We start from the raw sequence: 24,319 nt of genomic DNA, 5'->3' as shown, positions 1-24,319 counted from the left end.
TTGCGTGCGGCTTCATCGATTTCCGCCTTCCGTCTGATAACTTCCGGTACCTCTCGGATTTTACGTACGATAATACAGAACTTACATCAGATTCCGAACAGAAGGAAAATGGCTGAAGTGAAATCAGAAAGTGTCCCCTGGCCGAATAACAAGGATGATTACGAGCTAAAGGACGTTATTGGTATTTATCTAAGCTAAGACAGTCGTTTAATAATATGGTTAGACAACATTGCATGTCACAGACGTGTGCATATTTTCTTATTAAGGCGTGAAGATATTTATCTGCGTGCTCAGCAAATCGGTTAATGGTCAATGTGACATGATGGATGCTTCACTGATTTTCCGTATACTTATATCACATTGTGCATTTTTAACCTTTCATCATTGCCCTTTGTCACGCATGTGCCATTCTTCATTTCATATGTTTTGTTATGAGCCTACTGCTACAATATGGCATCAATTTCAGACAGAATAAGAATTATTTAAATTTGTATAACGTAAAACTTCCTGTCATGTGTCTAAAGCTGTTGCAATCCTTATGTAACGTGTTAGAACATTATAAGGTTGCTGAATCTGGTTACTGTAAAACCATTGATTTTCGGTTGGGGATTTATTTTCGTTGACTTCGTGGGTACTCTAAATTCACGAATCCAGATGTCTTCGAATTTGAACTGTTAAATTTAACATGTATAATTCATAGAGTTATGTTTGTCTACAATTATGACAGTTCACGAAATGGTATTTCTTGAAAAAACCATGAAATCTGAGCTAAAGAAAATACATGGTTTTACAGTATAGACTGTTGACTATCATGCATTTCTAGGTGTTGAGAAGAAAAATAACCATGTACTTACTAACATAAACAAAATCACCAATCAAGCAAGTATGTAGAAGATATAATTAAATCACATATTTAGAAAAATATATTCACCTGTTAGATTATTTCGATTGATAACTTATTCCTGTTGAGTACATACTATCTGAATGATAATTATTGTTTTACTTATGTACATCTCATTGTATACATATATGTACATTTTATGTGCATCTGTGTTGCTAGGTGCCGGAGCCACAGCAGTAGTTCAGGCGGCCTTTTGCAAACCACGACAGGAAAGATGTGCCATTAAGAGAATCAACCTTGAAAAATGCAACACAACTGTAGAGGAACTGTTGGTAAGTTTCCAGTTATTTCCCTTGCTGATTTCGCAGTGCCAATATATCATGCAGCTCCCTCCATTTTTTATAACCTTGTTTTTTTCCTTTTTAAATAAAAAGCCTTCCTGCAGAGATAAACATCAGAAAATATAATCTGAAAAAAATTCACCCATTTGGTCCTGTTTTTTTTTTTTTTCTATGAAGTATTATGGCATTCTGATGTCTGGTGGTAAAGAAATAGACCCAAGAAACATAAACATTATTACTGCTGAAGAAAACCTATAATATTTTGGACACAACAAATACTATATATATATATATATTACAACATTTTGGACTGATGTGGGCAGCATATTCAAAATCTTGAAAAAATTATGCATCATGTTTCTGTAAAGTATATGCAATCCCCTGGAGTGTATGCTGCTATTGGTATATTTGATTACTTTTGTATTACATACTTTACCTCAGAAATTTGCCACTTGCTATTGTACCCCTGTTGCCATTTTACAAAGATAGATCACTAATTCAGTATTTCAAAATTTACAGAAAGAGATCCAGGCAATGAGCCAATGTAAGCATGAGAATGTGGTCGGATATCATACCTCATTTGTTGTCAAGGAAGAACTCTGGGTCATCATGATGCTTTGCAGTGGAGGTAAACTTCCTTGTACTGGTTTGATATTGAAATAATTCCAAATAGAAATAGTGGTTGTACAGTATTAAATTTTGTTGTGTTTTGTTTTAGGATAACTTCTTAAAAGATATAGCTTCATTGTAGGATTATTTTTAATTGAATTTTGACAGAATTGTAATCATAAACTTAAATTTGTGCAGAGATCTTCTCACACATCTTTTTACTGACTCCCATTAACTTGGAAGGCTTAATCGGGTTTTTCACTGATTTCTTTCAAATTTTGTAGGTTTTGTAACTGCGACTTGAAGTTTTGATTTCCTGAACAGAAGTTCGATTGAAGGAGTTATTGCCCTTTGTTTTTTTTAAGGGATTTTAAACTTGTCCAGAGATTTCTTGTCTTGACTAAGTATTATCAATTCCATATTCTTGTTAATTTCAATACAATAAATCATGAATGTTTCCTTGGCATGAATGGACGTATATTATCCCAAACCACGATATTCCTGATTTTAGGAGTAGGCCTTGAAAAAAAGTTGTAATCAACGTTAAGTATAGTCAGTTTACAGATTATGCTATTTATAACTTTTTGTTTTCCTTTTAGGTTCCATGTTGGATATTATCAAAAGTCGAATGCGTTCAGGAGGTTGCAAAAATGGTGTCCTGGATGAAGTTGTCATAGCAACCATTCTTAAGGAAGTAATCAAAGGCCTGGAATATTTCCATAATAATGGCCAGATTCATAGGGATATCAAAGCTGGAAACATTCTCTTGGGGCAAGATGGCTCTGTCTTTGTTGCAGGTAAAACTATTTGAATGTTTGCATTTGTCACGGTGAACATGCCAAATAAAGTATTATAGTCAGAGTTCCACTAAAGACTAGTCTTTCAACTACCAGAGAAACACATGGTAGGAATTGTCAAACCACTGGCCCTAGATCTTTACTTGAGGCTACCTACAGCTTTACTTATCATTAAATGAATTTATAATAGTGATATAATTTTATAATGTTATTTTGTAACTGACTCTGTGCATGCTCAAATGTTCACACTCTAATATTTTGGGCAGTTTGTATAATCGTTCATCATTTACACTATTTGTAAAGTAGGAATATAGTACCATGTTTGAATTTTCTCTGATTTAATTTGGAGTTTTAAATGATGAGTTATGAAAAGTACAAGAACAGCAGTGGTCTTCAAGAAAATTGTTTACAATTATAGACAGTTTCTTAGTAAGACCTTGTGTGGAAATAAGCCCATCATGTTTTATGTAAAATATCTTATTTAGTAGGAAAAGTTCTGAACAAAATAAATTTTTTTAACACCAAAAAATATTTCTGTTTCCTTTAAGATTTTGGTGTAAGTGCATGGCTGGCTACAGGAAAGGATATGACCCGAGATTCTGTCCGCCACACTTTTGTAGGAACACCCTGTTGGATGGCTCCTGAGGTTATGGAGCAGGTATAATTTTCAGTGGAGTTAAGTCAAACGACTGGAGACCAAAGTTTATCATAAATCAAAATTTCAAAATCAAATTTCTTTTTTGGGGAATGAATAGAATTTTGTTTTTGAAACACCCTGTGTGGAAACTTTGAAGGTATAATGCAGAGACATTAATGTCTTTTGATGAAAAATGTTCTGTTTCATTTTAAAAGTAAAACATTATTTAATGAGATTAAAGAGTGTATGGTAACTCTAATGGTTTAAAGAATTGTGAAATGTTATAATACAGCGACTATGTAGATTCCTCTTCAACATGTCATTATGCTTGATATGTAAGATCCTGCCCATTGTGTCTTCAAAAGTATGAACAAAACAGGACTTCAGAAATTTTAGTATTGATAACAAAAGGGTGACAGTAGAATTTTGATCTATAAAATTGTCATTTAACATCCTTTATAGAGAGTATGATTGAAAAAAAAAGATGTAAATTATGTCATATATTTTGGGAATTTAACTGTAATTTAGAGAAGTCATTTCTGGATCTCTTTGTAAATAACACTGAAAGGGAGATATGAAATTCATGTAAGTAGTAATACAAATAGAATTGTGAATGTCACAAATATAGTTTGATTTTTTTTTTCAGGTAACAGGATATGACTTCAAGGCAGATATTTGGAGTTTGGGGATAACTGCCATAGAATTAGCTATAGGAACAGCTCCCTACCACAAGTATCCTCCGATGAAGGTAAAATGAATTGATGGAAGTCATTTATTTACCTTGTGCTCAGGTTACATGTTTGTTGGGAAAGAAATAATAATTTGGTAGAACCCGAAATCCTACAAACATGAGAGATTAACAAGATAAGATTAACAAGAAAAGATATAGCCATTGTCAGTTCAGATTGAGTCGGTTGATAAAAGGGGCACTATGCATTGGGTGTGGATACAGAAGAATATACATGGCAATGAAATTAAATATCATAATTGTTGTGTTTGGAACTTACTTGGATTAAACGTTAGAGATTTTACAGTACTGGTATTTTTCAAAAATGAAAATGGGAATAAAACAATGCATATAAAGATAATTGACTTCACATTCCCTTAAAAGTGTTCCAGTCACTGACAGGTTGACTGGCACAAGTGTACATGTCTTGTTTAAAAACATTGCTGTTGTGATATTTCTTTAGTTAACAGTGGTCTCTGTAGATCTGACTTGTAGTTATCATCTTAATGTTGCATTTGAAAAAGATTTCAAAGTTATTTGCTGCAAAACAAATGATATCTTTTATCTTATAGAACTTAAGTTGTATTAAATAAAAAACCTTCAATGCAATTTACTCACTACATGATGTATCCCTTTCTACAATCACATGTATCTTTATGAGAGCAATAATAGTGAATATTGATATCAAAGAATTTGATTTTTATATCCAATGATATGTAACTTGTATTTAGGGTTAAATTTGAATCCTAAATGTATGCAGGATCTACAAGTTTTCTTGACAGTAGTCTAATAATATTTATAATAAATCACCATTTTCCCCAAAAACTGTAATGGATTTTTTTTTGGTTTTTGCTCATTCAGGTTTTAAATACACATATGATAAGACCAGAAAATTTTGGACAGTCAAAATAGGGAAGCACAACATACTTCTGTTTGTTTGAAAAGTATAACAGATTCTATACTTGTACGCTTAGGTCTTGATGCTGACACTGCAGAATGAACCTCCAACCTTAGACACGTCAGCTGATGACAAAGACCAGTACAAATCTTACAGCAAAGTTTTCCGAAAAATGATTGCAGAGTGTCTGAAAAAAGACCCAGAGAAGAGGTAAAGGGTACAAGTAGATCACACAGAGATATGATAATGATCCGATTACCATTTTAATCTGGCATCAGTTCCATGTCTGGTAATAAACTCACTCTAATCACAGCATTTGCTAGGAAAATATTTCCCCCGAAGTACATTGCAGACTTAGGGAAAGACAACTCTAATAGTCAAATGGTTCTGAAATATATTGATAACAGCCAATCCGAATCTAATCATTAAAATTTTTCTTGTGTTGTATTTACTTACTTTATTTCAAATTTTTTGAAGACTGAGATTACTTATAAGAAATCAGACTTATAGACAAAGTCAAATTCAAACTGGCATCAGTGAAAGTTGTGTAAAAATGAGGGAAACAAAAAAATGGGGAATATTTGTTGTTCCTTGATGAATAACAGTTTTATTTCAGTGAATGGGACGGGAACTCTGAATACACATGTAAAATATTAAAACTTTCCAACCCACTCCCTGTAAATGAAATATAACAGGTATTCTCCAAGAAACCAAATTTTTCTTTGTAATGAATTCAACTGTATGCAGCAAAGAAAATAAATTTGTTTATAACACTTATCTTCATTTCAGACCTACGGCCAAGCAGCTTCTCAAACTAGAATTCTTCAAAAAAGCCAAAGTAAGAAACACATTTCCATTGATATTAATAATATATAGAACTCAGGATTTGATTCTCAATAGCTTTGAGTTGTTTAGGTCTACATTAGCCCTTGTTAGGAAATGTCCAGCAGATCCACTTACTCATCTACGTCTTAGATCTTCACAATAAACTATTTCAAATCATGAAACAATTTTTGAGTGATTCATGTCAGCTGGCAGGGATATTGAGCCTTTAACATTAAATATAGTGAGATTATCAACTAAACATCATAAATGTCAGGTCATGTTTTATATGTTATGACTTTTTGAAACTGACAACAAATTAACATACCATATGCTAATTGACAATTAAGCACAGATTTTTTCCTGTGTTATATTCCAATTCCATTTGGAGTTCCAAAATCCTACTATCATTAACACATGTTAGATTTATTATCACTAGACAAAATATGCTGCTTTCATGTAGGAAAATTGCAGAAATCATTGACTAAAAAATGGCTTTACAAACATCCGCCCTTTTCAGATTTTTTGTATGTCATGCTCAAACATGTTTGTATAGATTTATATGGCAGTACATTATATATACAATGTAATTAAAGTTTGGATTATCAGACATGTTTTACCTAGAAAAAATTAAGCTGAGTTAGCTGGAGACTTAACAAGAACTGATGAAACACCTTTTGGATGATAATACTATTTAACAAAAGAAAACAAAAAATAGATGTAGTTATGTTTTGTGTAAAATGTAACCAATTTTCTTTCAAATGTACATTTCTTTATAATTGACCATTGATCCAATTTCTTTTAAATGGAGATTTTGGACCCAGAGCCACATTGAATGGTGTAAGTGTTGTTGATTTTAAGTTTTACAAAATGTTGAGGTTTTTATTGAAAAATATCAAAAGTATAGTAAATGTATGTATCAGATTTGAGGGGGGAGGGGGATAGTACGAGTGTCAATTAATGATTGGAAGCACTTGTTCAGAGGTTCAGTCAATGGAATTGTTTATTAACAATCTTTAAATTTGTTATTGATGTGTTTTATATTTCAGGATAAAGTGTTTCTTGCCAAAACCCTGCTGTCAGAGGGTCCTTCTGTCAAACCGCAAAAGGTAATGAGCTGCAACAGTCAAGACTACACATATTTATTTCATGTTAAATAAATACACCTGGTATTTTTGTAGGTTCAGTTGGTCCGAACATTACTCAAAGTTAAGCTAAAACAGTCATAATTTTCATTTAGAAATCCCTCCTTCAGAATATTTGGAAAACATCAATAGTTTGTGAACTATCTGTACCTACAAATTTACATGTTCTTAGTATTTTGGTCCAATAATAAAGGTGAATTATACAGTAGATGCTTGGGTGGCACAATTATAACACACAGTCATGAAAAGGTAAGGGGTCACCTTCTTGACCTTGTGGGTTTTCTCCTGCATTCCAGTTCCATCACATAGTATGACCCCTGGCGCGCTTCGCTCCAGGCTAACAAGTGTGATTACTATAAGCTGATAGCTTGTTTCACAATTGCTGTAAAATAACATTTGTATCTACATTTATACAGGTGATGTACTTTCTTGACTACAGTGTATACTGTATTCATGACTACTGGTCCTTTTTCTACAGGTAAAGCGTGTTCCTGGCTCTAGTGGACGGCTACACAAGACGGAGGACGGAGATTGGGAATGGTCTGATGATGACTTTGATGAGAACTCTGAGGAGGGCATTGCAGCCATGTCAGAGAGGGTAATATTTTCAAATCTCTTTAAAATCTTTTTGCATTGATGTGATATCAGTAATTCAACAGTAAAAGGGACCTATATTTTCAACATTTGTCAAAGAAAAAGCACAAATATAGGATGTTGTCTTCTGATTTTAAAGACTACCATGGTAATCTTAATTTCTAATACTTTATTTAATAAAGGTAATTGCATAAAATTTGTCATAAAAACAATTTGGCGGATTTGTATCTGGTTCAAATTTCATACTGTGAAATCAGTAATTTTTGTCGGAGATTAAATTTCATTTTCATCTAGTGGTTTGAGGTGGTTTTATTTTGGATCAATAAACAAATTTACATGTCCTTGAAATCAAGTGTCCATGTACTTAGTCAACACCTCGTGATGTGTTTCTGTGATATTTCTTGTTTCTTATTTCAGAAACGTCGTGTTAAGAAAACCGATGAGGTAAACACTGCTGTAAATTCCTAAAACTTCGACCGCATATATGTCACCTGGTTGAAATAGTTCAGGTGGTCTGGATTTATCCCACTATACATGAGCACACTTGTACTGGATGTTGGACCTGATATATGTAACGTTAAAAATGCACAGTTTCGGAATTTTCTGCCAAGCATAAATCAATTAACTAAAATTAATATACCATCCCTTTCACTTATGCTTTATATCACAATGCTCTCGGAAATATATGTGTGCACTGACCCTACTTTTTATGCTGAAATTCTGAAAACTTATGATATTCAGCAAATTAGTTTTGGACAGGTAAGGCTGAACCCCTCAAACTGCACATGCCAAATATTTCGCAGTCCAGCCTCAGTCCTGATCTGTACCTGGCATTAATCTTTCAACTGTTCACGCAAAAGCGCCCTAAATATTTATGCTCTTCTTACATGTGGAGTTTAACTCTGCCTTCATTTTGTGTTAAAGAAAAAATCATTTGAACTGATAACACTTCCAACTAATTAGTATAGAATTATCTGCTTTGTGGTATTTTCTATTTTTGTTATGGATTATTTGTTTGTTTGCAGGATTTTGGCATCTTCTACTATCACTTGTAGTGAGATACACCAGTATTAATCTTGGGTTCTTAAATGTTGCCTATATTTAACAAATCTCAGAAAAACTCTGCGATTCTCATGACCTATCTTTTCACCTGCATGGTTTCATTTGTCAGGAAAAATAACAGTCAAAGATTTTCTAATAAATCAGACAATTAAAATCTAGGATATTTTCCAGGGGACCTCTGAGCTTGTTCCACCCTCTGAGCCAACCCCTGTGTCACCTAGCAAATCCCTCTCTCAGACAGAGGTTGCACCAACAACCAACGAAACACCAGCACCATCTGGTGGTGGCCAACAAAATGCTACTACCAGTGTGACGACCCCCACAACTCCTTCAGCCTCTAGTTCAGGGGTGAGTAGGTTACCGAGATTGTCTGCTGGATGCAAAACACTCATGATGTCGTTGAAAATTGTAGATATACTTTATTGAACTGTAATAAGCCAGTAGGCCAACACATAAGTTTACCAGGTAAACTCAATTATGAGTGCTGATTTGTTGTCATTTTGGATGGACTACAATCAAAGGAAGTGCTTTTTTACAAGGGAAGGGCCAGTTATTGGATGGTTTTATTAGTTAATTGTTATCTATATAATTTTGATATCATAGATTAATTACTGATGTTAACCAACACTATAGACTAGTAGTATGATATATAACAACAGGGCTCTCACACCCCATTTTGGGACTGGGGCCCGGGGCCCTTTGAATTGGGAAAAATAATGGTGTTTTCCTTAGAATTGGGAAAACTTGGGGTCTAAATTGGGAAAAAAGGATACTATTTTGCATTGGGAAATCTGGCAGATCGAGAGCCCTGAACAAATTTATGAAAAGAATTTCATGTTTTTTATTTAAATCTATAGACAACAGAACTAACAGAATAGAAAACTTGTTGTACCACAATGGAATGTACTATACTGAAATGATGTCTTTTTCAACAAATTGTAGGCAAAATATAATTTCATAGTTACTACATTTTTACTTTCCTTAAATGTTAAGTGGTAGAATAATTTTGTTTTTTCTTTGTTTGCTATGATAGGGGGATGCAAGTTCACAGCCAACAGCCCTTAACCTCGTACTTAGGTTACGGTAAGTTGTACAAAGATACCATATAGCTGATCATTTTCATTGGTCAAAAAATTTGTGATTTCCTATTCAAACGATTGTATAATAGTATAAGTATATATTATGTACATATACATGGCACCAAAAAAAGTACAAAACGATTCTTGTATTCTTTAGTGGTAAGTATAGAGGTTACTGGATGATGAATAATAAAGTTTTTTTTTTTTATACAAACACCATTTTTATATTTGACCGTGGCTGTTCACAGGAAGATAAATCTGACAGACAAAATTTGTATGATAGTGGAAGTGATATTTCCTGAAAAGCCTGCAATTTTCATATTGTCTGCAGCCATCATGAAAACAAACAAGGCAAGGTAGAATGCAGCATAACTGATACTGCACTCCATTGAATTTGTCTTTGAATTTAGTTGGCATTCATTTTAACTATGAAAGCCAACTGAGAGCTGTTTAATGCATAAAGAAACCAAGTGACAGAATTTAGTTGGCAGTTTGTAATGTTCCATTGAGTTCACATAGTAAATAACAAGTCAAAACTTTTGGTATTTTTTATTATTATTCTCTCTGTAATTTCAGAAAGAATAATTGAAATAATATGTTAGTACATATACGGTATGTAGTGCATAATGTTTGCAGTAAGGTGATGTTGTATATATCTGCTATTTGTTTGTTTTAGGAATGACAAACGAGAACTGAATGACATCAAATTTGATTTCACTCCAGGTCAAGGTCAGTATACTTGAAGTTTTCGGAGTCTGCTATAAACCTTAACAATTTTCACACGTTTTCTATTTAAAGGATAAAATGAATACTTTGTGTTTTTTAGGTGAGCATTGAAGAGATCACATGTTAGCATAGAGTGTTTTCAATGAAACACTTCAGTTAGAAATTGCATGGTTCATTGAAGACTTTGAAGCAAAATGAATTGGTCACATGTCACAATTTAGATATAAAATTGTAAATTTTGGGAATATTACTTTCTTTGTTGTTGGAAGTGGGTAAGAGATAGCGTATTCAGGAAAATTTCTGGTGTCTTTAAACTTAAAGCCATTTGGCTCATTTGCCATGACGTTAAACAAAAAGTTGGGCTGAATTTGTTTCAAAATACAGCTGAAATACATATGGATGAATGATAGTTGTTAAGATAACAACATTCCCTTTTTGATAATTTTTTATAATTCAGAACATTAGAAATACCTTTAGGTTATAAACTGTAATCTGTGATACAGTAAATGTTCTGAACATACCTAGACTTCTTTGAAAAAAATCATACAGATTTTTTGGACTCAAATGCATGAAACTCATGTGATAAATTCAGTTGTACTTAAATCCTTGTCAAATTTGATCTGTTATCATTTTTGTAGAGTGTCCATGAATAAGAGTAATCACATATTAATAAAACTCGTAAATCAATTACAGAATGATATGTCAATCTTAATTCAATAAGAACCCCTACATAAATCAATTAAAGAATGATATGTCAAACTTCATTAAGATAAGGTAAAGTTATTTGCAGGATCATTTCACCATATAATTATTAACCTGGAAATCACATAAAATAAGTGTTTGCTTGAAATTCTTTTCAGATACAGCAGATAGTGTATCACATGAGATGGTAGAAGCTGGTTTAGTCAATGGAAAAGATATGATTGTTGGTACGTGTCTTCAATTGATCAAAAAATGAAAAAATAGTTCTGAATGTTGGTGATGTTTTATTTAATTTTGACAACGTAATCACCTTTTTACAAATGTGAGGTCAACCTGGGTTCAAAGATCCAGTAAGGCCTGGGTCCCCTGCCCAATCACATGATTTTCTCTAGGTATGTATCTGCACGTAGTAATATCCCTGGTGCTGCTGTACCGTTCAAGTCAACAAGAGGGAGAGATATAAGTTATTATAATGCCACAATCTTTGTTTAAGTTTTCCATATCACACTATTTGGATATTTAGTTTTTACTCAACATGCTATGTGTGGAAGCCTTGGTAAGCTTGAGAAGTAAAAAAGTTTGTAACTTTAATGAAACAATGTTGTTGAAATATTTCATTTCTCTTTCTAGTTGCTGCTAATTTACAAAAGATACAGGATTACCCTGATGTAAAATCTGTGACATTTGCTTTGGTAAGTCCAACTTTAAGGTTTAATAGTGTAAAAAGAAAGTAAATATAGGGAGAAGACTTCCAAGGGCAAGGGAGATGATTCATTTTCACTTTTAAACATGTATACATTGTATATATATCAACATTGAGTGGTGGAGGCAAAACATCCCACAATCGATGATATTCAGTAAATCCTTCCGGGAACTGCTGTGGATACTAAAAGTATACTGAGTCCTCAATGTAGAATGTAGGTTGACATGTTTAAATCCGAAACATGTCAACATCTTAATGCACGAATAAATCGTGAATTGGGAAGGAGCTGCTCGTGTTGTCTTCACTCTCGACCTACGTTGTATACATATGTGTGTACTGTATGTATTGTTATAAAATCCCTGATTAACAAACTCAACCCAACCACTTCCACTTTTATTTTTATATTGAAAATAAAACACGACTTATTGCAGGTTTGTGCCTTTTGCGATTGACAACATTTCAATTTCTTTTTCTGTTACCATGGAAAGTTTGTAGAATAAAATTTAGTGTTCACTTTCTTTTCCGGATTACAACTTCAAAACCATTCCACTCAACTCCACAAAACTTTCTGTATATATTAGCTTAGTGCCCTATTTATAAAAAATTCTGTTATCATAGAAACAGATATCCCTCATCACAAATTTCATTTATTTTGGATCAGTGCTCTGAAACTATTCAAGATAATTGCTCAAAACTTTTGACACTAATTAAGCTAGTTATTATCTTTTGCTATGGGGAAGTTCTCCATTTAAATATATCTTTTCTATTACCATGAAAACAGATAGACCAAATCATAAAGTTAAGTTTTTTAGACCAGTTCGCTTAAACCACTCGAAGTGATTACCTTCCACTCAAAACTTTGTACAGGCATCAAGCTAGTACTCAAGTAGAAGTTCTCCATTTCAACACTTTGTATGGAACAGTTAAAACAAATAGACATTAAACTTGTTGTAATATTAACATATATATATGATTGTGTGTCGTTCTTTCAAACAGTGGGGCACATGGGATAATGCCATGCTTTGTGTTATCTTGTATATATTAAAAACTGTATCTTTTAACTTTTTCTTTCAGAATTCTGGTTGTGGTCCAAATGAGGTTCCCTGTGACAAAGCTCTGATAGGATTTGCACAACTCTCCCTGAATGATGGCACCAACCCACTGCCTCCTCACTAACACAGCTAGACCTAGGACAGACATTACACATAACTGCCACAAACACGAACAGATTTATTGTTTTAATGTCTCTTGAAAAAGGGTAGATAACTCTGTTCGGGCACATTCTTGACAAGAGAACTGTGATAATATTGGGTTTGCCAGGACTATGTTAAGAATCTTTATTTTTTTGTGATTCAGCAGTGATACAAGCTTGTGAGACTATTTGTCTCATGCGGAATCTTGTTTGCGCCTTTAATGCATTTATGTAAATTTTGTATTATTTGAAATTCCAATTTGGTAAATGTCTATTTATAGTTATAACAAATTTTCAGGAATAGTTTATGTTACTACGTAATCTACAGGTACCCCTTACATAAATTTTACCTTTGAATGTTCATTTCTTGTCAAATCTGCGGCCTTTTTGTTTGCTGTAAACATACCCTATTTTTGTGCCCTCAATTATTAGTACTTTACCAAATATTGATAATAAATAGTGACTGTATTATATTGATGAATTGCTACACTTGCTTATTATGTAATCAAATATAATAGCAAACTTCAAAATCACAGTCATAGTGTTTCCTGATATTTATAGTGTGAAATGCATTTCATTGATATGTAATATGGCTTGCTCATCTACTTTCAGATTTGAAATATCGAGTTTGATAACATGAATGTTCTTTATAAAAATTAACTGCATTTAATATTCTTGATTGTTTTTTTAATTTTTTTGTTTTTTTAGTTTTCAGTGAGTTTTGATTGTAACGCAATATTTTTAGAGGCCAATATTTAGCCAAAGCTTTCAGACATCATCAGTGCTGTGGTAGAAATATTTCTTTATCAATCAGTATTGGTATATGACATATATTGACCTGCCTACTTGATTTGTGTTTTCAAATTTGCATTTGAAATATTAGTTAAAGAGGTTTGTAACCTCCTTGATGTCATCTAATGCACCTCTCATTTTATTTTTACGCTTAATCACATTGCCTGGATGAAGAGGGCAGATATCTCTTACATAAATATCAGATTTGATGGGTAGCATTATACCCTTAAAAGGTTGAATAATATTATAGATAAATTAACTTGGTGCCATGTATCATTATTGTAATTATCTAAATTTAAGAGTGGTATTGGGGTAAGATATTTTTTTCATGCAATATTGATATTGATGTTGATATTTATATATGTAAAAAAGCTGATGCTGTTCAATTTAGTTATCAAATACATGCACCAGTGAAAGAAATGGATGTAATTACTGTGATACAAGTCCTTACATATGCATGTAAATGATATTAAAAAATGATACACCATCTTCCTTGTTTTAAACTTCTGAATCAGAACTTGCTTATATTATAAATAGCAAATATATGTATGATTGCTTTAACTTCGTACAAGACAAGGGGAGATAAATCTGATTTCATCAAAGACTTTCGTTAGGGCAAAAAGGTATTTTGATCATCAGATCTCTTCTACCTTACCATTAACATTATCTATAGTATCTTATCCAAAGACTAAAAATCACCAAAAAAGTTGAAGTTTGAACTATAATGTGAATATTTTGTAAGTGGAGGGACTATTAACAGCAAGTATATAATTTGAGAGGAGAGCATACCATGATACCAAAATAAGAGTGTGCTTTTCTTGCTTTGAAATATTTACAGAAACAAACTGTGTTAACTGCAAATAAAGATGTATAAGAGTATCTGGTGTCATGGTAACAGGAAGACTTGCATCTTTTACTTAGAGAGAGTTGACATATGTGTTTTTCCTCGTTGTATTTTCACATGTTGAAGTATCAGTTTATCTTATCAATGGTAAATCAGTATCAATTAATATCAGCTTTAATTCTTAACTTTGAATCCGATGGTGATTTGAGCTATGCATAGTTTAGCTTTAGTCATTAATCTTTGGACACGCCCTGAAGAAAAGTGACACAGTGTCTTTAAGTTTTGCTCTCGTTACGTTTTCCTGTACCTTTACATGTCTATCAAATTATTTTCATTAGTTCAAATTTTAAAAATAGAAAGAAAAACAGAAAAAAGGGTTGGTAGGGACAAGAAAAAGGGTTGGTCGGGACAAGCAAATTGATCTAACAGATCGAGAGACAATCTTAGATTTTTTGCATTAGTGTCAGAGTATTGTTACAACTGTGATTCAGTTGTATGATTTTAAGCAGATGAATCGGTGTAGACCAGAAAACAAATGGACAGAATATATTCTGTGGTATGCAAGTGACAAAATATTTTGCTTGTTTGTTTAAAAAAAAAATTTTCATAATATCTCATATTTGTATGCTTGTCAATATTCTTCTATCATGAACCTATTTCATGCAAGATTCACATCAACATGAGAAGGTTTTGAATATTGACTTTCTGTCTTGAAATGTATTGAGTTATTTTAGACCTTGTAATTGTTATATTGATAAGATATTAGATTATTCCTCAAGAGTTACCCTTGAAAATCTCACACTAACATACTGCTGAACAAAATTTGTCTTCAAACTGTGAAATAAAAATCATGAGGAAAAAACTAATCCTATATTAGATGAACAGTTTGATGAGAAAATGCAGTCACACTTGTTCTAGATTGATTATTTCCTTTCCAAAACAACAACTTGAAAGTCTGGAAGACTATGATCTATACATTGTCTATTCATAGACATTTAAAATTTCATATGATGCTATCAGTATATAATATTGTCACATTGTATTAACAAGCAGATTTGACATTCAAAATGATATGAGTGCTGTTTTCATATGGAATCTGCTCTTTCCAGATAAGTTTTGTTTGTTTCTCTGAGTGTTTGATATTTTTTTTCAATTTGTTTATTTTCATTTGCATATGTATATCTTAAATATAAGTAAAGCAAGCTGTGCAATTTCCTGTGTATTGAAACATTGAATCAGTGAAATGATTGATATATATGAATATATATGGGTGAGTCCTATTCTCCCAACAATGTTGAACAATTAAGTCCATTGTAGGCATTTTTTTTTTACAATCAGTTATAAGAAATGCTATAAAAAAGCAATTGTACTTGATATCCCACCATCATCAGATGGGGAAGGAAGTTACCTTTCCTTTGAATACTTAATTACATACATGATATTTTATCTTTATTGCCAGATGTTACAGAATCCAATGATAATTTCTGTGAAGATTTTTGGCACATTAAACTTTTAATATACAACAAAAATTATTTGTGGCTTCTAAGATTCTTCATTCTAAACCGTTTCATGTTTCAAAAGACCTATCAGATTTATCCTTTTTATGCTAAAATGAACAACAACCAACTGAGGTACACCTTTTTTTTAAAATTTAATAAAGTTGTCCATGAAGATAAGTAGTTAGGTTTTGTTGGCCTAATTATGCATTAAACAAAGTTGTTTTTTTTTATGTGTATTGATTATGTAGACAATCTTAGATCATTCGGATGAGCTTTAATTGATTCTACAGTTCTTTCAGTTGTCCTAATACGCATCATAAAGTTTCATAATACTCTGTAAGTATTTGTTGGTTTGCAGCAATGAAGGGTCATATTTCCTGATGTCACACGAAATAAAATTATTATTAAGTTTTTGGTGATAGAACCATGTGACACTGGTAGCTAACTTTTCATTGCGGCTTTTAAGTTTTGTTTTTTCCGCATCACAGCAAGTTCACTTAATTTTGCTTATGGTAAAAATGGTAATACTATAACTAACTAAACTAGCTGTTACCCCTGTTTGAATTTGCAGCTGTCAACTTGATAATTTTTTGCTGTGATAGTAAATTGTACACTTGTTTACAGTGTAGAAATGTGAATTAAGCGTGCATGTTTGTATTATTCCCATAGAGTTTCACATCAAGCGTATCTGATGAATGATATTTTGAATTTTCTTCATTGCTTGATGATATGATAGGATTTAATTCTGGGACTATATATTTGCAATAACTTTTTGGTGGATTGAGAGAGACGAGTTAATTATTTGAATCATAGATATGTAACATATAGCCTTAGCAAGTCCTATCTTTACGGATTTATCTTAAGTTTTGATATTCATAATTGTATGGCACTGCAGCTGTATGACCTTTGTAAATTCAGATTGCATTTATATCTTTATGAATGCCATAGAACTAATTTGATGTCATCATATATCATGACACCACAGATGTGATTGATCCCACTGGCCCTTTCCAGTTTTGTTGACAAACATATACACACGATGTGTACTTGCATGGACTGATTACATGGTACCCTATCAGTTGGCAATTATTGCCATTATGAATGCCAACAGGACAAAGGCAAATTAACATGAAATGCATTCATGTCAACTGAAAGAAGCACAGTGCATAATTAACTAGCTAAAGGAAAGCAAGAAAATTCTGTTATGAATATAATAAGGATGTTGTTAGATAGTTGCTCAACAATAGAGTTACCTCCCTGTCAGTGTATGTTGTCTCTGTTTATCATTACAGGCAATGTGTCCTGTACAAAAAATAAAGAATTCAAAGACTGCATGTAATTTTATTATTCACTTAAATCTGGAGCACACAGTAATGCTGTTCTGTACTGTTCTGGAGCACACAGTAATTGTGTTCTGTACTGTTTGGGAGCACACAGTAATGATGTTCTGAACTGTTCTGGAGCACACATTAGTGATGTTCTGTACTGTTCTGGAGTACACATTAATGATGTTCTGAAGTGCTCTGGAGTACACATTAATGATGTTCTGAACTGTTCTGGAGTACAAATTAATGATGTTCTGAACTGCTCTGGAGTACACATTAATGATGTTCTGAAGTGCTCTGGAGTACACATTAATGATGTTCTGAACTGTTCTGGAGCACACAGTAATGATGTTCTGAACTGTTCTGGAGTACACATTAATGATGTTCTGAAGTGCTCTGGAGTACACATTAAGGATGTTCTGAAGTGCTCTGGAGTACACATTAATGATGTTCTGAAGTGCTCTGGAGTACACATTAATGATGTTCTGAACTGTTCTGGAGCACACAGTGTGTTCTGTACTGAGTACACATTAATGATGTTCTGAAGTGCTCCGGAGTACACATTAATGATGTTCTGAACTGTTCTGGAGTACACATTAATGATGTTCTGAAGTGCTCTGGAGTACACATTAATGATGTTCTGAACTGTTCTGGAGCACACAGTAATGATGTTCTGTACTGTTCTGGAGTACACATTAATGATGTTCTGAAGTGCTCTGGAGTACACATTAATGATGTTCTGAAGTGCTCTGGAGTACACATTAATGATGTTCTGAACTGTTCTGGAGCACACAGTAATTATGTTCTGTACTGTTTGGGAGTCCACAATAATGATGTTCTGAACTGCTCTGGAGTACACAATAATGATGTTCTGAACTGCTCTTGAGTACACAATAATGATGTTCTGAAATGTTCTGGAGCACACAGTAATGATGTTCTGTACTGTTCTGGAGTACACATTAATGATGTTCTGAACTGTTCTGGAGCACACATTAGTGATGTTCTGAACTGTTCTGGAGTACACAATAATGATGTTCTGAAATGTTCTGGAGCACACAGTAATGATGTTCTGTACTGTTCTGGAGTACACATTAATGATGTTCTGAACTGTTCTGGAGTACACATTAGTGATGTTCTGAACTGTTCTGGAGTACACAATAATGATGTTCTGAAATGTTCTGGAGCACACAGTAATGATGTTCTGTACTGTTCTGGAGTACACAATAATGATGTTCTGAAATGTTCTGGAGCACACAGTAATGATGTTCTGTACTGTTCAGGAGTACACATTAATGATGTTCTGTACTGCTCTGGAGTACACATTAGTGATGTTCTGAACTGTTCTGGAGCACACAGTAATGATGTTCTGAACTGTTTGGGAGCACACTGTAATTATGTTCTGTACTGTTTGGGAGCACACATTAATGATGTTCTGAACTGTTCTGGAGCACACATTAATGATGTTCTGTACTGCTCTGGAGTACACCGTAATGATGTTCTGTACTGTTCTGGAGCACACATTAATGATGTTCTGAACTGCTCTGGAGTACACCGTAATGATGTTCTGAAATTCTCTGGAGTACACATTAATGATGTTCTGAACTGCTCTTGAGTACACAATAATAACGTTCTGAAATACTCTGGAGTACACATTAATGGTGCTCTGAACATATCTGGAGTACACATTAACGATGTTCTGTACTGTTCTGGAGCTCACAGTAATGGTGTTCTGGATGGTTTAGGAACACACAGTAATGATGTTCTGTACTGTTCTGGAGCTCACAGTAATGGTTTTCTGGACCATTCCAAGGCTCATAGTTATTTTCTTCTAGACTGGCCATAAGCTCATTGTAATGATGTTCTAGATTGTTCAGAGCTCACAATAATGAAGTTTTGGATTGTGCAGGAGCTTTCAGTAACAATGTACTGTACTGTTGAAGAGCTCTCTTTAACAATGCTCTGGACTGTTCGTGAGTTCTCAGTAACAATGTTCTGAACTGTTCATTAGCTCTCAATAGTAATGTTCTGAGCTGTTCATTAGCTCTCAGTAGTGATGTTCTGAGCTGTTCATTAGCTCTCAGTAGTGATGTTCTGAACTGTTCAGGAGCTCTCAGTGATGGTGTTTTGTACTGTTCAGGCGCTCACAATAATAACATATCCCTTTTAGATATAAGATTGAACAAATATTTGAAGTATTCCAGATGTAATTAAACACATGTATTGAATTAAGTCAATAAAAACATTGTTATATTCCATGTATCTTTGTGTATTCTTTTATTTGAGGAAAGTACTGGTGAGCTCCTATGGCACTGTACTTGCTTGAATTCAATTTAGTTTAAACTAACATAAAGAATCAACTGATTGTGTTGCTGTAAGATCAGACATAGATTTCTGTTCAGAAGGAATCAAACAGATGAAACTGATGTTAGTCTCTAAATGTGTCGTTGTTGGGTTTACCAACAGCAGATTCTGAGTTTACTGGTCAAACAACACTTCAGACTCAATTTAGTCAAAATCGATGAAACAGCATTTGGCAACATTTCTGAAAAATCTTTTACTAGTAGAAATGAACTACTGCCACAATTACATGGTGTTTACTGAAAAATAGACAACACAGATTCAAGGACTAAAGTGACACCATGGTTACATGATGCAATCTCTCTTTGCCCTCGTCAACTTGATAGCCATATGTGGTTAAGTTAAGGAATCAAACTGTCTTTATCACTAGCTCTCAACTTCTAGCCTTCCAGTTTGAGGCTAACATCTGGCATTTGCCAGATACTGGCCACATGGCCTTGGTTTTTCTCTGGAAATTCCAGTTTTCTATTATGACAACAAGGTAACTTTTTCAGTTATTGAAAATAAAATTAACTTTATATATCCTGTGAGACTGACATTTTATTTACATGTTATATACAAATGTTTTATTGAACATAAATACTTAATAATCATCCTTATGGTAACAAGACTTCTACATTATGTACAAACATTCATGTGATATTTCCCAGGTACATTTCATCCTAGACTTCAATAACCATAACTGTCTGAACATTTATGAAGGATGACTCAATGGATATATTACTCAAAAGAACAAATTCACAATTTTGAATCTGTATTTTCATGGACTATTAACATTGTCAATATTTTAATAATTTCTTGCTTAAACTTTGATGTTTCTTCCTGGAATTACTGTATTTTCTCTTTTGGAAGTGTTTGATAAATTATATACCGTTTTAACCGTTTGTTTTTATTTAGTTAGCAATGTAGATGACCTTGTGTCTTTCAAATGTTTCAATGTCTCTTTCTAGTTGTTTCATTTGTGCTTCCATTCGTTCCTTGCGGTTTTTCTTTGGTGCTGTATCTGTGACAACAGACAGACTCTGATACTGATCATGAATATCTTCCCAGTTTGACTGTAGCCCTTCTAATATTGCCCGTCTCTCATCTTCAGTCAATGACCTCATCGCACCTCGACGGAAATGCTCTGCAATGTAGGCATCATATTCTTCCTGTGCTTTCTGCATCTCTTCCTTACGTTTTACAAGATACTTTGGTGTATCGCCATACTCCTGAAAACCGCAAGATAATAGGTGTAAACACACAAGTTGATCAATACAACAACAAATGACACCATTTTCTTACATGTTGCAGTTGCTGATAAAGATATACCAAAATGATTCTAATCCACTATTTTTTATGATGATTAAGGACTTCAATTTATGTGAATATATGGTTATTCTGGACCTAAAATGTAATAAAAATTACTTTGACAGGTTCATATAATCATAAACCTTGTCAAAAATAAACAACTGATAAGTACAACATTTTGTGTTAATTTTGAATTTCCAGGGAGATAGCAGACTGTTGCATTAAGGTTGATATTTTCTGAGAAGGATATAATTTACTGGGATAGGGTACAGAGGAAAGTTACTTCAACTATATATTATATCATTACACTTCTTCAGTCTCCTGATGAAAATTGCTTGTCCTATATTACACTTACAAAACTTACAAAATTTTCTTTTTTACTATATAAAATTTTGAACTTTTTCTGTATATATTAATTAGTTCATAAAAGTGTTAATTTTCTAAAGTTACGTTTTCTGCATATTTTTTCATTTTATTAAAAGAAAATAATCAGGTTTTTTTGTGTTATTATTATCATTATTATTTCTTTGGTTAGAAAATTTCAAGGGAATGAATTCACACAGAAAAACTATATATGCACACCTTTTTATGAATGTATTTTGGCTCCAGTCCAGATGGTTCAAGATGGTTTTTGTCTCCAATCCTGGTATCACAGTAAATCTTTTGAGGGGCTTTTGGTACTGATGTAATGTTTTGGACAGCATTGGTTGTGATGAAATTCTTGTTTGTTTTGAGACCCATGAGTGGAGTATTGTCCTTTGCTGGTACTATTGGCCTCCGCCTATCCTCATCAGGGTATTTGAATTCAGTTTCTGAAAATGATTTTTTTGCATTAATTTTCATTTTATGAAGAAACTATTCATTTAGATATCCCTTTGTTTGCATGAAACAACTGAAATGAGATTTTCGTAATGCAAAGAAAACTAACATTACCTCTGTTATAAAGTAACATTATACATCAATGCCCATGTTGCTTTTACATAGTACACATCTTTCAGGTTTTTGGATTTTGGCTGATATCTATTTAGTGCATACATGTGGCACCCTGTAATACAAGGATTTTTAGCTCTACTCTTGCACTGATAATAAAAAAATACGGAATGGTATTGTCTGGTTGGTTGTTCGAAGAAACCTTTAATCCTGACTTTGCTACATACATAATTTTAAACTTTTCATCAATAAATTGGCTTCATTGTCAGAAATGCACTAGAAATAATATAGTAAAAAACTGAAAAGTTCTTCCTATATTTAGTCCTGCTCTCCTGTCCAGGGGGCAGAAGTTGTAGGAGATTAAGATGCTTCTATGTAAGTTAAGAGCTGATCTGTAGTTGTTTTTTGGGGTGAAGGCATGTGAAGGAGGGAGTAGTATAGAAGTTAGGAGTACAGGTCTTCTAACTGGTGCCAGTGAGACAGAATTTCCCTTAAGTCGAGCAATAGGGTGTCCTGCTAGAAACCAACAGGTCGCTAGTTCGAACCCCAGCTAGGGCGTTCTGAAAAACCAAAGCCTCAAGTAATCTAAATCCTTTGCAGAATCATGTTGGAAAGGTTCCACTTTAAATTTTCACTCAATCACCAAATTTGGCAGAGAACTTGGTCAACAGTATGCAACTAATGTATTTACAGATCATCAGATGAAGGATATTATGTACAACTAAATTACTGCATGATCAGCTATAGAATAATTTCATAATTAATCTAGGAACAAGAGGAAACATAGGCAATATCCACCACAGAAAAAACCGGCAAGAGTTCCTATATGATTGCAGATACGTGTGGCCGAAAGGAAATTATGATCATTGTCAACGAACACGTCATTTTGACATAACATTTTCAGAGTGTGAAATTGCTGGGGCTCTAGCTGTAATTGGATGGATGAATTTCAATATCATACAATGAAATCCATTTGTGTTTGTATGCTTTTATTTAATCATATATAAATTTGTATCACAAAATTATCCAGTTTCCACATCACCCTTAGGTTTTGGGTCATGATATAAAGACACTCATGTAAGTGTAGCATTAAGATAGTCTGGTAACTAACTACTTGGACAGGCTCATATTTATGGGTGTTTGATAACTTTTTGGACACCCATAGGCACAAGTATAATAATATTTTCATGTAACATCAACAAAAACTGTTTTACAGGCATTAGACTCATTAAATCCCAATATTATCAAAACGAAATCAAATGCAAATGGAATGACAATGGTACATTGAGGCAATCAGTAGCACTGGCCAGATCAAAACATAGCATATCAGGAACACATTACATGAAAACTTTGTCGTAATAATGGATGCCAAACCTGTTAAATAAATAAACATGAAAACTTACTGTCCGGAAGAACGGGTTCCTTTGACCTCTTCTTCAGGAAATCATCAGTGGTAGGAACAGGCACTTTAGCCTGTCCCATTGTTTTGTGATTGGCTCTCTTCTCTGTGTATTCCTGTTTGACTGTTTGCTTGAACTTGGATACATATCTGTAACAGATGAACTGTACAGTGTACACAATCGGTTGGTCATTATTGTATTTACAGTATGTTCATGTTTCGCATATAACCAGATTTACTTTGAAATACAAAATAAACGAAGAAATGTGTATCAGATTCATTGTTCAGAATTCTAATGTATATGAGTGTATAAATTGACGAGACTAACACATGTAGTAATATCTATGAATGGGTCATTCAATCACAACTTCTGAAAATTTCGACAATTTTGTATTAAAATGCGTAAATTATTGACAATGAGATAAATTAGTGAAACTAAGATCAATAATAAATATTAACCGACATAAATTTTCATACAGCAGATAAAATAAAATCGGGTATGGTAAAATGAATAATAGTATATGGAATTATATTGAACTGCAAGATTATATCGCCTTTGCTGTGAGTGGAATTAGCAGTGACATTGATGACATATTTTGATTGTTAATTCACGCCTAAAAATCTATGTTGATAAACTTACCTCGGTTGTTTTTGTTTCTTAACTTCCTCTACGGGAATGAGATCGAAGAAGGATGGCATCTCCATTTTCGGTTCGACTGTGGTTGTACCAAACTCAACTGGGCAACAACACAAACAACAGTCAGATGTTCTTAGCAACGTCGTATCCAGGAAATGCAGATTTCGTAGTGCTTTTTACGAAACGAAACACTTTAATTTTGTTCGATAAAAAAGCTTTACTCAACCCCACGGATAAAAAAAGCACAATTAATATTGTACATGGTAAAACTGCAAAAATGCAAATATACTGAAAGAAATAATCATTAACTGCGGTTCATATAATTTTACATATCAAAATGATACTTCCGGTTTAAATAGTACTTCCTGTC

The 24,319-nt window shown here is 33.3% G+C and overlaps 2 protein-coding genes across 2 annotated transcripts; one reads left to right on the top strand and one right to left on the bottom strand.

Moving 5' to 3' along the window:
- The first annotated feature begins 108 nt into the window (after window positions 1-108).
- On the top strand, window positions 109-17,340 carry LOC132565237 (serine/threonine-protein kinase OSR1-like). The gene is made up of 17 exons (XM_060229872.1): window positions 109-181; window positions 1,061-1,173; window positions 1,702-1,810; window positions 2,391-2,588; window positions 3,137-3,246; window positions 3,872-3,973; window positions 4,927-5,060; window positions 5,640-5,688; window positions 6,722-6,781; window positions 7,296-7,415; window positions 7,829-7,855; window positions 8,645-8,821; window positions 9,507-9,556; window positions 10,229-10,281; window positions 11,139-11,207; window positions 11,611-11,672; window positions 12,758-17,340. The coding sequence occupies exons 1-17, from the start codon at window positions 109-111 to the stop codon at window positions 12,857-12,859; spliced, it is 1,608 nt and encodes a 535-aa protein (XP_060085855.1). The 3' UTR covers window positions 12,860-17,340.
- Window positions 17,341-20,225: 2,885 nt separating this feature from the next.
- LOC132565218 (enkurin-like) lies at window positions 20,226-24,022 on the bottom strand. Its single transcript, XM_060229854.1, has 4 exons — window positions 23,953-24,022; window positions 23,317-23,462; window positions 21,566-21,795; window positions 20,226-20,904 (listed from the first exon to the last, which is right to left on the bottom strand). The coding sequence occupies exons 1-4, from the start codon at window positions 24,015-24,017 to the stop codon at window positions 20,587-20,589; spliced, it is 759 nt and encodes a 252-aa protein (XP_060085837.1). The 5' UTR covers window positions 24,018-24,022; the 3' UTR covers window positions 20,226-20,586.
- Between the last annotated feature and the right edge of the window lie 297 nt (window positions 24,023-24,319).

The sequence above is a fragment of the Ylistrum balloti genome, unplaced genomic scaffold (assembly GCF_031769215.1).
Source record: "Ylistrum balloti isolate Yb309-2 unplaced genomic scaffold, AGI_CSIRO_Ybal_v1 Utg369702, whole genome shotgun sequence".
NCBI lineage: Eukaryota > Metazoa > Mollusca > Bivalvia > Pectinida > Pectinidae > Ylistrum > Ylistrum balloti.
Note: the sequence above shows the minus strand (reverse complement) of the source record. Positions and strands in the feature narration are given on the sequence as shown.